The 17,573-nt window shown below is 44.5% G+C and overlaps 1 protein-coding gene and 1 non-coding gene across 3 annotated transcripts; one reads left to right on the forward strand and one right to left on the reverse strand.

Annotated features, from left to right (window-relative positions):
* Nucleotides 1-7,573: 7,573 nt before the first annotated feature.
* LOC142559445 (uncharacterized) lies at nucleotides 7,574-15,417 on the reverse strand. 2 transcript variants are annotated; one of them, XM_075671037.1, is made up of 7 exons: nucleotides 15,309-15,417; nucleotides 14,045-14,140; nucleotides 10,556-10,615; nucleotides 9,688-9,729; nucleotides 9,310-9,330; nucleotides 9,119-9,199; nucleotides 7,574-7,891 (listed from the first exon to the last, which is right to left on the reverse strand). In XM_075671037.1, exons 2-7 carry the CDS (start codon nucleotides 14,117-14,119, stop codon nucleotides 7,874-7,876), a joined length of 297 nt encoding a protein of 98 aa, XP_075527152.1. In that variant the 5' UTR covers nucleotides 14,120-14,140; nucleotides 15,309-15,417; the 3' UTR covers nucleotides 7,574-7,873. The 2 variants fall into 2 exon arrangements, with proteins under 2 accessions (XP_075527152.1, XP_075527151.1); XM_075671036.1 differs by lacking the exon at nucleotides 7,574-7,891 and having other exon boundaries at nucleotides 8,871-9,199.
* A 1,810-nt stretch (nucleotides 15,418-17,227) lies between these two features.
* On the forward strand, nucleotides 17,228-17,300 carry TRNAA-AGC (transfer RNA alanine (anticodon AGC)). The gene has a single exon. It is a non-coding gene; the product is annotated as a tRNA-Ala (tRNA).
* Nucleotides 17,301-17,573: the final 273 nt, after the last annotated feature.

Here is a 17,573-nt window from a genome sequence, read left to right on the forward strand (position 1 = left end):
TCCCTCCTCCCCCAGCGTCAGATAGCAAACTAGGCGCAACCTGGTTAACCTCATTGGCCCCCGTTTCCTTTCTCTCTCCTAACAAACCAGGCGCGCTATTTGCCCGCGAAGTTAGCAATGAGAACGACCTCTGCGAATTGTAGCTCCGCGAAAACTAAGCAAGCGATGGCTATACCACCTAAACCGGTCGCGGTATCTTGGTGGCTATGTCGCTGTGTTTTGGAGCTCGAGATCATGGGTTCGATCCCAGCCGAGGCGGCGCGCGCGCACTTCGATAGGGGCGCGTACACTTGAGTACTTACATTTAGGTGCATTTTAAAGAGCCACTGGTGGTCAAAATAAATCCGGAGTGCCCCCCACTTCGGTGTGCCTCATAATCATGTTGTGGTTTTGACACGCAAATCACCTAATTTTTTATTTGACTTCTTTTTTTTTTCCTACTTAGACTGGTGCTTTCTGCGCCCTCGCCTCTGGAACGCGCAAAAGGCTAGGCGTCAGACTGAAAAGGCAAAGCCTCCCGCGGTCGTCGTCTATAGCACTCCTACCTCGTGCATTATGCATACGAATAGCGAAATGGCCCGAGGCTACAACAGAGACACCTTTCCCGCACCTTGACTGCGGTGTTCGTGGGATCACTTTCTCTAGCTCGATCCCCTTCGGCACTTCGTAATTTTTTCGTTCTTTTTTACTTCAGCGTGGAGTTGAAGCCGGTGTCGAGAAAATTGGTTGCACATTCATTTGACGTCATGCCGGTAATTCAGTTTCGGAGGCAGTCATTTCTACGGAACGGGAGGCGAAGGACTACATATTTGACACTGCATACCTATCTTGAGAAGAAGCAAAAAAATCTGGTTGAACCAAATACATGCGCTGAACAAAACCCAAATACTCGCCTTTACAACCGAACAGCGAGAAAGGATTTTTATCCTTTATCAATAATACAGCGTGCAGTTGTGAAACTCACAGGTGTGCTAAGGAAGTTGCTAGTTCGCAAGAGATGAAGCTGGACACATCTGACTGCTCTTAAGCTGCGAATCGGCTGCTATACAGAATGTATGCTGATAAAACATCATGGCATGCATTCTGACCACCTCATGGGCAATATCGTTGGCCATCACAATTAGCGACAATACAGGAACAGTTTGATGACGAAGTTGACTGACGCGCGCCAATCTGTACATTTAAACAAATGCCCATCACGGATATGTAAGTACATTACAAAGGTTTTTCTCGAAAAGTTTAACACACTCTCAATACTCAATTGATATAAAGATGCGTAAGAATAGTCTATGGCCTTACATATTCAATAATAAATGCAATTGTCCCATAGCAGCTGCTCTCTGAGACTTATGCGGAATTGAAGTGGACATGGCATTTTGGGGTAGACGAAACGATAGACGAAAGTTCTTTCATTCGTCCGTGCGCCCGTTGGATTCGCATCTGCGACCACCTACTCGGCAGCATTTCGCTGTTAGTAACGAAGCCAACGTGTAAGTCAGGTTGCCAAGATGCGTAATCTGCTAGCTCCTTCTCCCCCCTCCCTCCCCCCACATTGAAGGGTACCAAACAGGATTTTTCATTTGGCTAAACTCCCTGCCTTTCCTTTCTTTCATTTCTATTTCTCTTGGAGAGGTAAATGAGTAAGTGGAAAGTTCGCAGTTAGTCTATATAGTGCTTGTATTTTCCTTTTTTTTTTATGAGGGCGAACTCAATCTATCATCGACTAACGCCGCTTTACACGGCACTGCTCGCTCTGGTGAAACAGGGTGCAGCTCTTCGCATTAGACGTGTACCTGCCTGCTCATGCGTGTCCTTTCAATGTCTTTAGGCAAGCGTATGCGCCCGGGCGAAAAAGAAACGCGCCTTTTCACCGAGGATATACGGCGTTCTCCGTATGCAAAATGCCTCCAAGTCACGTCAGACATAGCTTATGTTCGGGAATGCAGCAAATCCCATCGCGTCCCGTTATCCGCGATTCCGCAAATGGAAAATGTCCCGGCGACAGTCTCCGAGATGTTGCGAAGCTGGCACGTGCTTCTGCGGGATCTGTGCTCTTTTGTAACGCGAACGCGCAACACCCCGTCATATTCTACCGTCGCAAATTTGCGTTGCTTCGTTTCTCTTTCCACCTACGGTACTGGTATGTGCCGCTTCACGCACCGAACGCGACGTTGACTATTCTCAATTCCCCCTTTTTTTTCGAGGAAGAATAATTTTGTGTCGCTGCAGGTTGTTATGCCACCGTATTCATAAAAGATATTTCTTAACGGTCATTGTGAGTCCTGCTCCGTGATTACATGGACATAGAGCAGCCGTGATGTTTTATTTTTTTGAATCCGAGAAAGCTCTTTCGACGTCTCGAGGACGTGGTGTGCCTTTCTTCGGAGACGAGATCCGGCGCAAGGGAGCTTGCTGAGTAAGTAGTTTCGCGTCATAGAGAATGTACGAATGCGTTGCATCATACGATACACGTGCAAGATCCGACAAATTGGCTAGTGCCGTCTAACTTAGCACTTTATCTCCTCTCCACGTGACATAAAAAAAACGGTGGATAAGATTCTGAGCTTGTGATCCTGTCAGAATGTACTCTTTTCTTCTTCTACGAATGGATAACGGTTCAAGAGCCAGTTAGATCTGCTTCTCGAGAAATGCATCCGCATTGCAGCTGATCGTGATCTTGAAACGACTGGGGTCGTCATCTCCAATTATACTCGTGTCTGTCCTGTTTCGTGATGCAACACAGTAATCTCCCGCCAAATCTGTAGCCTATGTATCGCTGTCTCTAAGGCTTCACCTGTCTTGGTCTCAATTTGAAAGGTCTAGGTGATACGTTAGCCAGTAAGACGTGACACTTGCAGCTCTGGCTTTGCAACGCGCTTGCGGATAAGCATCGCCATTCTTTACATTTAGGTTTAGCGGGGCGCTTGTGAATTTGCCCAGTGGCCACGTACCAGAAACTTGCTCAACAGAGGACGCATGCTGAAGTGAACTGCATGGAGCAATAAATTCATTCGCAGCATTATAATCATCAACCGCATAGTCATTGTCATCATCAGTCAAACTGGAAGGAGAAAACATTGCTTGTAGAATAAACACGAGTTCATTATATTTTCATTGAAGTGAGAGGAAAGAGGTGACCTTAGACAAGGTGTATGACGCGAGAAATGGACAACCGGTGGTGTGATAAGGGTAACATTTTGCATATTAGGGAATTGACAAAAGAAGTTGTGGAGGAAAGCTATTGATGTGTCGTGATGTCTTTCAAGAAACGTGCACTAAGATAATATGCCCATTGAAACTACAGATCTGAAATTCTCGGGCTGGCAGACAGCATTTGCTTATTTCGTAACTGCAAGAACGTGGACGCGTCAATTTGGGCTCTATTGTCTTGGACATGAGTGCCACAAAGGCCGCCTAATATACAATGCGTTCTTATTTGCTTTTTCCAAATATTTCATGCGTTAGCGCAACTGGCATGGCTTAGTGCACCCGACCAGCTGGACTATATGATCAGCCATAAAATGGTATTCAGGTTACGTAAAGCGTTAATCAAAACCCAACCAGGGTTTCCATCACGCATAGAAAAACAAATGTATGGTTCTGTATATACTCACTTGGTTATTCGGCTGTGTGTTTTTTGCCATGATTTTTATTCCATGCATTGATGTCTGAATAGGGACGAAACAGTAGCGAACATGCCGAGTCAGCACGTGCTAATACAAGACCATCAGTTGACTCGAACGACATAAACAAAATGGTTTTGTGTGGAAAGATAAGGACACACATGGCCCTCCAACTTCTGCCAAAACACAGGCACTCGGCATTTCAGGACCGTTGAGCTGCCCATTGGATGTTCAAAGTTTAAGCCCATCGAAGTGTAGTTAGAGTGGTTTAAGGGCAGCATCGTTCTGGAGCACGGGTGAAACAGAGTAAAGACACGTTTGTCGAATACAACACTTGCACAGTGATGTAAAGCGCAAAACAAGCCGCCTACTAAGCCGAAAGATACAGATTGCCAAGTTTCACTTTTTAATGATACATATAGTTTGACGTTTAGTGTTTCTTGATAGGCGCTGTCAACTCGCCGCTAACACTGGCGATAAGTTTTTGTACATGCTGCCACAGCAAGAAAGACGATAGGGTTGTTCCCTTGCTCGTCTAGGCGGATTACGTGTGAACGGATTAATGTACTCACGTCCTTAAACCTCACACGAGGAGGCTCCGCCGTGATTAAGTAACTTGTTAACAACATTTAAACTCGAATGAACTGAGTATATTGCTTGACGTGTCCAACAATCCCACCTACGCGCGATACCCGAGTCGCTTTATACACAAAGAAGGGTGCCCAACCTCTCCTTTAATTTCATAAATAGAAAGAACAATCTAGAGGCGCAGAAAAAGATGTGTCTTCCGCGTGGCTATACCTACGCGGTCCCCAATGAAATGCATGGGGAAATGCCGATAGTTTCTCATAAGGTAATATCTAAACCGATTTCACAAACCTTTTCTTCATTTGAAGAAAAAAACTGAAATGTACTCCCTGCTGCAAATAGAACTCTATTTAGCCGTGCCATTGATTAATAAACCTGACGTAAGTTAATGAAAGCTTCGTTGGAGTAATACAAAAGCACAAGGAATTATAAATTTTGAATAGTGTAAAAGACTTAACCTGAACTGTGATAAGGCTCTGCCTGTTTTTGAACGTTTAAAGTTGACTATAATGACTTATTACGGGTAATAATGACTTCCGTTATCGTTTCAGTGCACCTTTTGGAGTGGCACACGCAATAAAAGAAAGCATTCAATGTAAAATTTATTATGTTTGGTTCTATACCGTATTCATTCAATTTATTAGGTTTCACTAAACAGAAGTGCAATAGGCTTTCAGTTACAAAATTTCAAGGTTAGTGTTTTATTCTCCAGACGCAACCCTAATTCTGCCAGATATATTATTACGATATCATCGAGCGATGCTCAAGGGACGAGCGGCCGCGAGAACGACGACGAAGTGGGTCTGTGCTCTTGGCGCGAGCGAGTGTCGGCCTGGTGGTCTGGCTCCAGTGTAAATGGCTACTTCCCCGAATCTTCGCTACAGCCGCTCGCCCTCACCTCGACGCCATCAGTCTCGTTCGCCCCAATCCCGTCGCTTCTCTCCGTCGTCTATCGCCTCCCAGATCCAGTCGGAAAACTAGGCACTGCAGCTTCTGGAGGTGGAGCTGCGTTGTCCACCTTGCCCTCAAGTCCTCTGCTCACGTTACACACGAACCAGAACCTTCTTGACGTTGACGTTGATGGCTATACTGTCATAGCACTCATCTATACAGGTGCACATCTTTCTATTATGAGTGCTGCCTTCCGACGACGACTGAACAAGCTCCTCACCCCAGCGTCGGCACGCGTTGTCCGCGTTACGGATGGCGGTACTGTGCCAATCATCGGCATGTGTACGGCACGTGTTAGCATCGCCGGCCGCCACACTCCTGTCCTCTTCACCGTGATTGCTCATTGCCCTCACGACCTCATCCTCGGCCTCGATTTTCTCTCCGCGCATTCTGCTCTTATTGACTGCTCTGCCAGTACCCTTCGCCTCGAGTTGCCGATTCTCGCAGAACCTTCTGACGCACCTCAGTTCCGCCTACGCCCCAACGGCTTTATTCGCCTGCCACCAAAATCAATAGCCTATATTGAACTCTTGTCTTCCCCACCAGTTCCTGATGGCGAGTAACTCGTCACTCCACTGCCCGACATTTCACTACAGTATGAAGTTACCGTGCCTCACAGTATACTTCCTCACAGTATACATACTATTACTGCAAACCGCACTTTCATGCCTATCTTTAACTTTGGATTATGCAACGCCCCTGCCACCTTTGAGCGTATCATGGACTCCTTGCTCCGAGGTTTGAAATGGTCCACATGTCTGTGATACCTCGGCGACGTCATAGTCTTCTCGCCCACGTTCGACACACACCTTGAGCTTCTAACAGCTATACTTGACGTATTTCTAAAGGCGAAGCTGCAACTTTACACGTCCAATTGTCATTTCGGCCGCCGCCAAATTACTGTTCTGGGCCATCTCGTTGACGCCTCCGTAGTACAGCCTGATCCCGACAAAAATCGCGCTGTCCGAGTCATTCCGGTTCCGAAGACAGCCGCAGACGTTCGAAGTTTTGTAGGGCTATGCTCGTACTTTCGTCGTTTTGTTCAAGATTTTGCGGCAATTGCTATACCCCTCACTAATTTTTTTAAGAAAGGCGTGCAATTCCCGTGGGGTACGGCAGAAGCCGCCGCCTTCTCTCGTCTCGTCACTCTTCTAACCTCACCACCCATTCTCGGTCCCTTCGACCCTGATGCCCCTACAGAATTACGTACAGATGCCAGCAGTCATGGCGTAGGTGCCGTCTTAGCCCAGCGTCAGCGTGGCCAGGATCACGTTATTGCTTATGCGAGCCGCCTCCCCACACCATCGGAGCGCAACTATTCCATTACGGAACGAGAATGCCTTGCTATAGTCTGGGCGGTTGCGAAGTTCCGTCCTTACCTTTACGGTCGCCCTTTTTCAGTAGTCACTGACCATCATGCTCTCTGCTGGCTCTCATCGCTAAAAGATCCTACAGGCCGGCTTGGTCGATGGATCTTGGTAGCATCATGTGGCATCAGTATAGCGTGCACTTAAATTTAAGTACACTCGATCACTTCTGAATTCCGCCTTAATTAAAGTGCGGCCGCCGTGGCTGGCAATCGAACCCCTGACCTAGTGCTTCGCAGCAGAATACGCTTTATAGGGCAATATTTTTTAGTGTTACGCAATTTTTAAAAATTGCTTGGGGCAGATAGCACACTTCTTGTCCTTGAGCTGGATTATTCAAAGAGGCGGACATTACTAGCACGAGAAATCGAAACACTTATACAGCTAATTCACAAAGATTCGCTTATTAACTTCCAAATTAATCACTTTAAGGCACATATCGCAATTTACAGATTGTAGCCGGTGAGTTTGCAAGACGTATTCACTTGAATTTCCTGGATGACACCACTTTCGAGATGTTATTTCCCAATGTGTAGGACGAAATACATGGGCGTTTCAGTTACCTTTGTTCTGCAATGCATAAAGTAGCGTCTTGTTGAAATAGTAAGTGGAATAATAGTGCATTTTTACGGCGAGTTTGATGGCGCATATCTCCAAACCAGTGTCACTCTGGAAATTCATTCAAAGTGGATACGCCTTGCAGACTCACTGGCGACACTGAGTAAATTGCAATATGTGCCATAAAGTAATCAACGCGGGAGTTAACTAGTAACTTTGTTAATTAGTTGAATATGTGGTATGGTTTCTCCTGTATGTCGGCCTCTCTGGATAATCCAGAATTTTAATCGGCAGCAGGCGATTTTTAAAAATTCTGCAAAATTTAGAAATGATCCCCCCGTACAGCAAGTGAACCAGCACGGTGGGTAGAAACGGACACACCTGCTCACATTTTGGGGGATTAGAAGACAAGCGCCCCCAAATAGATCGACTAGTTCAGTCTGCTGTTCACCGTGGAGTGGAGTCTTCAAGAATTGCTTAGAAAGTCGTGCAGGTTTGCATGCAGTCTGTACGGTGCATTTTATGCGAACAAGGAAATGACACATATCAGCGTTGCACTCGATTTATTTCGTATTTCGTGCCGTTGCGTCGAAGCATAAATCTCGACACTGCAATTTGTGAAATAGCACGAAGAATCAACGCTGATGGCGAATTGTGTTCGTATTCAAACATAGCTCCTGTATACACGCACTGTTCAGGAAATAGACACGCAAAGTGTAATGTCAAATAGGAGGACAAAAGAGTCAGATTATTTCGGGGAACTGTTGGAGCAGCCATCAATGCATGTTATCCAACGGCTCCTCCCTGCAAGAGAGAAAGTAACAAAAAAAAGTAAACGAGTGGAGACGAAAAGCTATCGCTCTGAAACAAGACAATATATGTGCTTATCAGGCGTCGCTTCGAGCACAATACAGACGACTCTCACTTTCGGCGCTAAGCAGAGAAACACAGTTTGTCGGAACATTTTGTAAGATAGAAACAAATGCAAATACTATGTGTGGTAATTGTTTGTAGACCTCCATGATGTCACTACAACCCGTCCTTCCTAGAGCTAAAATACCTGAACACGTGCGGTTTGGATTTAGCAAGTCAAAGCTAGAAACAAATTCGTTTTCCTCGTACTAGTAGTAGTGGTCGTGTAGAAATCATAGTAAAAGCAGCGGAAGTATAATACTTGTGGCAGCAGTAGTGACGGTAATGAAAACGTTACTAATGATGGTAGCGGTAGCAGCTGAAGCAGGAGGTGTAATGGTAGGTGCTGGCAGCATCAGTTGTACAACTTCAGTGGTCGAGCTCGTAGTAGTTCTTTCGCTGCATTTACGGTAGGCAAGCAGTAAAAGAGGGTGGCACTGGAGGTGCTAGCGCAGTGCCGATGATGGTGGCGGTAGTCGCAGTGATAGTTTTGACTGTGGTGGCAGTAGTAACAGTAAAAACCGCGTTAATTCTTTGATTAATTTATTGCATTCTAATTACTTAAATTTCTAATGAAGCACAATTTGGGTAGCGTGCAAACTACAAGGCGTTTCTTTAACTTTTGCTACCATGATGGCATGGTTGGTTAGACCACAGCTAGGCAACTGCCCTATACGAGCGTACTTTACCACTATCATCACACAGGCGGTAGTAGAAAATGGGTTATTCCACCTACTATATAAACTGTAAAATAATATGCACCTTTAAAAGCGAATAAAGGTGTTAATGTGTTCTAACTACAAGTGTTTATGGTTGTAAAGAGTGTGTTAAAAAGACATTAACATGATTTATCACTTTCAAAGGTGGAAATTTGTGTAGATATGTGAGTTACGTGCTTAAAAGTTAATAAGTGTGTAAATTTCTCCATAACTCCCGCTCTTACGCTTTTTATGCATGTAAAGAGTGAGTTGAAAACACATTTACACGATTTGTCACTTTAAAGGGTGTAACTTAGTGGAAGGATGTGAGAAATACAGACTTAGTTACACCCGTCTTCACTTATTGCAGTGTACTCGCATTTCCACGCGACCCGTGGTTAACCTGTCCTTCGTGTCTCACCGTGTAAAGAGCGGTTCCCCTGCAGCAGTTCTGCGAAATGCAACGCGCCTGGGTCACGTTGAGCGTTCGGGGAAGGTACACCTTGGTGAAGGGAAAAATACATCCAATCAACCAATACATTTAGTTCAGTCTAAGTCTGTGAAAGAGCCACCCTACAGCTTACGGAAGTGGTGAACGTTCAAGGTACGTACCAAGTTGAGGCAGATCTGAAGCTAAAACGAAAGAAAAACCACGTAATCCCGTCAGTTGAAAAAATTTCATGCCGAACGAAGATGAAGTGATTTACTCTTTTCTAGCAAAGGAATGATGAGCACACGACAAAATTTTTATATCTAAACTTGATTTGTCGCCATTCATAATTTATCAGTGACTTTGGTAATCCCGTTTATTTCATTTCTTCTGAGTCCTCTCCATTTGAACAATCAAGCCTTGCATAACATAAATCTGAAATCTACAGGTTTTATTGTTTCTCGCCCTAAGTTAGATAAAAAGAAAGAGAGTGAAATAGGAATTACCATAGCAAAATACTTATTAATAACGATGCCTTAAAAAAAGAATGCACCACGAACCGTGTCCCTGAAGTCTTCTCTTGAACACGTACAACAACGGGACTTGATTCACAGTGTTGGAAAGAGAAAAGAACGAAAACAAGTACACAAGATGGACGGAACAACTAAGACCATTACCTCGGCGCCGCAATTTATTAAGATCGACGGCAGACTGTACTCCCGCTCAATTCACAGTATAATGCTTTGATATCACTCGGAGCTTTGATTACATCAATAATCCTACGGATCGCTCAATGAATGTCAGCTGACTGCCGTCTTTATCGAAGAAAAAATGCGTTTCAAGCGTTATATGTTTCGTGTATTTTGTATTACAAGCTCTGCTGTCCCTAAAACGCTCAAATTAAGGTGGCGACCATCGGGCTATTTATATCACCTGCACTTTACAGCTTTAGACACCTAGAGGATGTTGACAGACGCCTGTTAGATGCAGCAATATTGAGACTTTAATTACGTCACTCGAAGCTCCTGAAACAAGCGTCATCATAACTATAAGGCTAAGTATTGCGTTACAGTATTGCAATTATCAAATATGCAGAGCTTTTCGTTTGTTAGGGCATCGTGGATAAGCACTCGTTCTTATAATGAATTTATTTTCGTGAACACGGTTATCACAAATTTTTTGTGTCTATAAGCACGTCTACAGCATTTTTTTTTTCGTCATGACGTATCCTGAGCAGCTCTAAGTAGTTATGCCAAACTCGTAATGAATCGAAGAAGACGGCCCCTACAAATCACTATTTTCCTTATATTCAAATCACGCATCCTTCGTATACAACATATCTCTAGCAGTACATCCGAAAAAAGCGCACCGCGCGGAGATATTAGCTATGACTCCTGAGGAGGGACAGAGAAGCGTACTAAGGCTTACCTCGAAAAACTCCGTCTCGGACCTTAGACAGAAGTACGCTATTCGCCCTGGCGACAACAGCTGTAAATGAAACCATTGAAGTAATTTACAGCAGAAGCAATAAGCGCTGTTGTTTAACGTCCCAAAATGGCACAGAGTGTTAAGAGGATCGCCCAAGAGGAAGGTTACGCATTTTCGACCAACTGATCATCAACTTGCGACTAAAGCATAGTACACGAGTGATTTTGAATGCGCCCCATCGGAATGCGGCCACTGCGACTGGGAATCGAACCTGCAACCTCGTGCTCGGCAGCGCAGTGGCACATTCGCTGAGTCACTACGGCGGTGCAGTACACATGCAATTATCCGATCATGTATTTGGTTTTCACAGAAATTCCAACAAAATCAAATACGCGACCTATTCTTAATGACTGGCACGTCTGGCGGCCAAAGAGAATCAGCGAAGGCACGCGCAGCTCTTATGAATACCAAGATACATTAGGTGCAATAGTGTAGAAAAGAAATTGACCCTGCACTGTTGCTGACTGATGCCGGAGCGCCCTTGCCTTAAAATGTCTTGAAAAGTTTTTACCTTAGCGGTTTGAGGGTTGAGTGAGGTTTGAAACTTAAACCTCTCTGCGGTGTTTGGAAACTTCCTATTTTTCGCATCTAGTAAAGAATAAAGAAGAACGAGGAGTCATGAACCAATGATGGACGGACCTAAAAAAACTTTAATGAGAGAAGCACATGTTAGGTTGCCAGCCCGGGCTCTGGCCACCCGGACATTATGTGCGGTGAGGCGTAGCCTTTCCACGGCTGCCCGGGCCCGCTGGATAGCCCATAATTGGTCGTGTAGTTCCGAGCTAGCCATGGAGAGCTTAGCCATCGCTCCTCGAGAAGGTCCGGTTCTATGTCGTCCTCTACGTATAATGCTCTGATCTTTGTGCATTTCCGTAAGTTGTGTGCCATGTCTGCGTGTTCGTGCTTGCAGAGCTTGCAGCTCGCGTCTGGCTATTGCTTGGAATTTACTCTGTTTATGTGTGCTGGGTTTCGGAACGTTCTGGTTTGCAACCTTCTCCAATCTGTTTCTTGAGACCTGTCGAGTTGTTTGTGCAGTTGCGCGTATACCTCTCTTTGTTTCGTGTAGTGTGTCAGTATGAACCAATGCAAATTAACATGTGTCCGTGATTATTATTATTATTATTATTATTATTATTATTATTATTATTATTATTATTATTATTATTATTATTATTATTCTTTATTGGCATTTTATTTGAAACCACGCGATGAGCAATAGTCACTTTCAGCCCAGTCATAGTGCAAGGAACCATTGTTACTTTGTTTGGAGTTATCGCAGCAAAAGGAGTAAGAATGTCTGTTAATAGAGGCTTTTAGCGTTTGCGTAAACTCATTCTCGGGTACGCATTACCCTTCTACAGGATCCGTGGACGGGAGTAGCAACGCTGGTAGCGAGAGGTTGTGGCGTTTTGTCGAACTACAATACAATCAAACAGCTTCTTTTTTTGTGGTTGTTGTTGTGTTCTGAATTGAATGATGGTTCTCGTCGAAGAGGAATGTCACATAACTGCATTCTAATCATTATGTCGCCACCGACGCTTTACGACAGCAGTTAGGTAGAAAGTGCCCACCGCTGCATTAGATTCTTGGACTCGGTGGTTAAATTCCGTGTAGCGCGACGTCGCCACCAGCGCTGTTGCTATCTTTAAGCTTCCACGCTAACGTGGTATGCAGCAAATGGTGATACCTTTACGGGCAAGCTAAGGCTCTTTATTGCTACCTAACATATAGCCCGTACGAAGGCATATTAAGGGCAAAATCGGTGCGCGGATTATGCAAGCAGAGTGACGTGCCCAGGTGCCAAACTGCCTCGAGATCAGAAAAAAAAGACGCCTTATACCAACAAAAGGCCGAAAGAATAGGTATTTATCGTACGCGTCACACCACACGCTTGAAGTAGGCAGGACTAACGGTCCTGCTGTCGCGCGCCTCACAAACAACATCTCGCAATCAGCCGCCCTGTCACCCGTTCCTGTTTATAAAGATCACAGGAAGCCGCCGCCTATAGCCTGCGAGCACATTGAGGGCGTTCATTTGCCAGGTGGAAAGCCAATCAAAGATCCCGAGTGCCCGCGTCGAATTGTATGAATATTCAAGCGGGTGGCGTTGATTGCGGGACGATGAGACCTCCCTTGATTGCAGTAAACACGGGGGAAGTGCCATTCGGGAGTCTAATTTAAATATTGGCCCTCTGCGCCTTTCATTATACGGTGGAAGCAGAGAAAGAAAGTCGCAGAGTAGCGTTAGAGGCATTCATAAATGACATTACTCAGTTTACATTTCGGATAATGTTTCATTCCGGAAGAAGAAGACAACTCTAAATATAACATGACAGGTGGACGAAAGAAAGGACGGAAGGAGAGAAAGAGAAGAAGAAACAAGGAAAGCTGCAAAATATGAAATAACTTTTTTTTTCAGACGATGGTGTTGACGACGTAAACAGGAAATTGTTAAAACGTTATCACCTAGTTTGCAAAAGCCGCAGCCATAATTTTATTTTCTTAATAACAATCGGTAGGGAGCCTTCAACAAACGTATCCTTTCTCTAAAGTACTTAGCTTGTAATGTAGAACCGACTTAAGTTAAATAAACTTTCAAACGACGACAACAATTAATTTAAAGGCGACACACAACAGAGGAACGAGGCTTGACCTACTTAATATTATGTGACAATTTTAAAGGAGCAGCTTAACAAGCACCGATATATCGGAGGTTTTATGTTTGATAAACATCGGTTTGATTGTTATTCGGTATCTTCTCAAAATCATCGTTTATTACTCTAGGAAGTAGCAGAGCGCGCGCTTTTCTCTAGAGCAAATAGAGTGAAAATGATTACATAAGTTCGTGAGTGAAAATTACCCAATCGCTCGACGGAAGCCTGTTTTCCCTGAACAATCTCAGCGCTTTTTACCCAAAAGGCCGAGCGCATGAAAAACTCCGATAAGCGTTGACCCTACTTTTATACTTTAGCATCAAGGGCATTCTTTAACACCAAAATGCAGACCTTCTGCTCGGTTGAACTCCTGGTTTTTCTTAGGTAGGCGCACAGTGCACTTTTCACGGTCTTTTTATGACATAGAGATTGCGCACCTTTCTATTACAGCCCTACCTAGATTGCACTACATTTTCTAGATGTGAGCGTAACAAGGGTGAAAAGATGTTCAGTGTGATATTGATATGACGATGTGTGACACCCAATGCCTCAACATTTCACGCTTCCAACAAAACGCACCTCTTCCTCACGACACCCACAGGCGTGTGCAAACTAAAAAAAAAGAAAGGAAACTTGGTTTACGGTACAGTAAAAAACGACGGATCCACTTCAGGAGTGGGCGGGGCATTCGTGCTTCAGTTGGCTAAGCGAGCAATGATTGAATCGCACGTGTAGGGCTTATACTAAAGAATTACCGAAAGCAACGGTATCCTTACCTTGAAGAAAATGGCAACCACCAGGTGGGGTGCGATGAGAGTGACGACAACAATAAGCAGGACGCCCAGTCGCATTCTTCACAGCCGTTCATTTGCCTGCACGCAGTTCGGCACAACGCTTCATCAAATCAAGTCGAAGCACATCACTCAGCATCGACCAGCCTAACCTAGCAGCAAAATGCTACCACAAATGAATAGCTACGATTACGTGCTAGCTAAAATGCAATAAAAGTCACTGACTCGTTGGTTAACTCATTGACTGCGATATTGACTGCGACTGCATTGACTGATAAATGCGTGCCGAACGTAGCAAATCCATTGTTAACTCATAGTTAACGGGTCTCTAAAAATAAACTCTCGAATTTACGTACGGAAGGGATAAAAACTGGAGGAGATCCATCGCGGTTATAAAGCGTAACTCAAAGTTCATGTCATGCAGTTATCTGGCTAAAAAGACGAAGGCCAATACGCTGCATGAGCATCGCACAAAATATCCACAGTCAAACCCACTAAGCTAAAAGTACGAATATAGCGAGAACCAACCTCAGATTGCAAGTTATACTTTTCGAGTTTCAAACCTAAGAATGCTGAAGCACATAACACCTGCTGCTGTAAAGCCACCGGCAGATTTAACCCGAACGATTAAGAGACATATTTAGAGCTGTTTAACTTTGCCAAACAAGAATGTCCTTTGGAAGGGATACACATTAAACAAGCCCATTCCGGGCACTTCATTGAAAATATACGGCGCCTTTCTTTGCAACCAAAAAAACTCGCTTTACGTATCTTCTCTGTGATTGCTTTCGTTTCAACACACTTTGAAGAAATACGCTCTGCACCATTTTAGACAAGCTTGACGTTCTTTCCATTACAAAAAAAAAAGAAGGAATTATTGAACCTTGGTCGGATCCGATGTCTGCCCGAGTTGCTCTAAAAGCATCGCAAATGAATGAAATCGCTTTGTAGTGCTCATGTCGCCAGATTGTCTTCATATCTCATTTTATTAGTTAATCTTTTCTAATCCTTTCCCTTCCCGCCAATGAAGAGTAGCAAGCCGCACAGCTTCTCAGGCTAACCTCCCTGCATTTCATCTTTTCTCTCTCACCAGCACCCTCCACAGGAAAAGTAAAGGGGCGTCTAAGGCGTATTCGGGTTAAATCTGCGCTGACGGCGACTTCACCTCCTTCTTGCAATGAGCCGCGAAAACGCGCACAATTTCATCACCTTCCGATTCTGAATCTGAACAAGAGTCCTTCACACTTACCCCCATCGCATGTCCACATTCCTTGAGCAGCGAGGGTTCTCACGCCGTGAGCGACAAGGGTTGCTCGCAGACCACTCGGCGATCTTTACACGAAGCAGCGACAAGAGACGGCCGGGAACGAAACTGGAAACTTTTCCTTTGGCCGGGTGAGCCTCGATTTGCACGCCGCCGAAAGTGTCACGTACACATTTTTTTCGGGGCGCACGCCACCGCCGACAGCTGGATAAATTCCTCAGTGTGTAAATGGCGTGTCGCCGCGTGAGCGGAGTTTCCACTGGCACGCTAGAATGGCGCCTAGATCCGTGTCTCGGCGCTCAAAAGCCGACAGGCGATTTTCGAGCGCCCGGCACGGACACGACGAAATACAGGCCACAGGGAGTTGGTGTGGCTGTGAGCAGTAGTGGCGGTGTTCTTGAACTAAATAGGACGGGTGCTTTTGCACAGAATGCTTTAGATTTGAAACGTCACCTTCTAGAGTTTCCAAAATACGCCGCAGGAAGAACTAGGAAAATTAAACAAGTACGCTTATACAAAAAAAAAAAAAAACATTCTTTGACCCTGTAGAGCGAGGAATCTACAGAAAATTTTTAGTGTAAAAGACATCAGATTTGAAAATGAATCGTCAACTTGCATTTTGGCACATTTGTTGTTATCGGCGGATGTTTACTTTAAAAAAAAACAATAGTTTATAAGTACTGATATTTTTCGTACTTGGTTCTACAAAGCGATACTTGGGAGTGGTTATATCTTAGGTTATATTGCTTGCTAATAGATAAGTACGTATTATACATTGTATTAAGCCTGATCGCAGGCTTCCGAATAAAAAAGAAAGAGAAGATTTCATGGAACTATTTCGAGTACTTCATCTTCAGCATCGAGCATTTTCACTGAATTTGGGAGGACAGGGGTTGGGCTAGTTGCTACGGACTCATAGTTACTACAACGCAAACAAAGAAGGCGAAGGGGACACACGAAATGACAGGACCCCGCGCCGAGCTTCAGCTGACGTTCTTTTTTTTGATTGGAAATGAATGCGTGCTGCAACGACACGTGCACAGTGCAAGTTTTCTCCTCAAAAACCCTTCGGCAAAGATTGCCGCCTGTTTAGCACAATGTAATTGACATAAATCATGCCGATGTTCCAAGAAAAACATCGGAACATGCTGAATGTATACAGTCAACTAATTACTGCATTCGCTATCTTCTAACGGCCAAGGTAAATATCCGTATTTGGTCACCTTGTCTTTATCAAATTTTTTTATGAATTTTTCATTCCACGAACCCTTTGTTGGCATTAGGATCTCCCACAGTCGCGTCCCTGTGTATCTATATAGGCCGACGCCACTTTGACTCTATCATCATTCTTCATTGCCTACTCTTCTTCCTGGAATAATTATACATACTGTTTTTCCTCAATATGCTATATAACCGGGTGAGTCATCCATGCTGATGAATTCATTGCGCTTACTTCCATATACATTTTCTAACTTCCACCTATTATACTAAAACTTCAGATGCAAACCTATTCATCAACAATGATGATGCATTTCTCCCTTGTAAGCAGGTTAACGAGGCGGTATTTTCACCGTCAGTTCACTCACACGACGTTCGTTCGCTTACGAAAGCGCCTAGTGCTCGAATCTGTCCACGTGCATGGCAGGCGAAATTCTGTCAGATCCTAGAGAAAACTTGAAAATTTACTTTGCTCTATGCACGTCAACCTTTTAGACGCTACAGCTGTTCCGAAAGTACAACGGCAATATAGAGAGCCCTTCTAAAACGCCGCGCGATGCCGCGCCAGACTTGCTTGCGACGGCGGCGGACCGGTTCTTTCTTATACGCTGGTCTGCTTTCCTTGAAAAGTAGGACTCTTATGCGGTAGCTTTTAAAACCGGTACCATTACCGCTTCTGATCGTTCGGGGGTGTAGCTCAGATGGTAGAGCGCTCGCTTAGCATGCGAGAGGTACTGGGATCGATACCCAGCACCTCCACGACAGTTTTTTTTCTTTTTTTTTTATACTGTGAAGTCGACTGATTTCCTTGAACAGCAGTTCAATTGACAACGACCTCATTGTGGAGAGCGTTTGGTTAATTTAGACCACGTGGGGGTTCGGCCGGCTGGATTTGCAACGAATAATAAATCACCAATTTCGTAACCACTGACATCTTAATTTATGAACACTGAAAGAGTTCTAGTAAACGGCAAACGTAGATTAGTAAAAAAAAAAATAACAAGGTTCGGGTAAACTGGTTCAAATACACAA

Source organism: Dermacentor variabilis, chromosome 10 (assembly GCF_050947875.1).
Source record: "Dermacentor variabilis isolate Ectoservices chromosome 10, ASM5094787v1, whole genome shotgun sequence".
In the NCBI taxonomy this organism is placed as follows: Eukaryota; Metazoa; Arthropoda; class Arachnida; order Ixodida; family Ixodidae; genus Dermacentor; species Dermacentor variabilis.

Excerpts from the sequence above, each read along its gene's own strand:
- LOC142559445 (XM_075671036.1), bottom strand. The coding sequence starts at position 14,119 with ATGCGACTGGGCGTCCTGCTTATTGTTGTCGTCACTCTCATCGCACCC. Across the intron at positions 10,616-14,044 it reads TGGTTGCCATTTTCTTCAAG|CTGTTGTCGCCAGGGCGAAT; the intron begins GTAAGGATACCG and ends TTTCATTTACAG. Across the intron at positions 9,331-9,687 it reads GAGAAGACTTCAGGGACACG|CTTCAGATCTGCCTCAACTT; the intron begins GTTCGTGGTGCA and ends CTTTCGTTTTAG.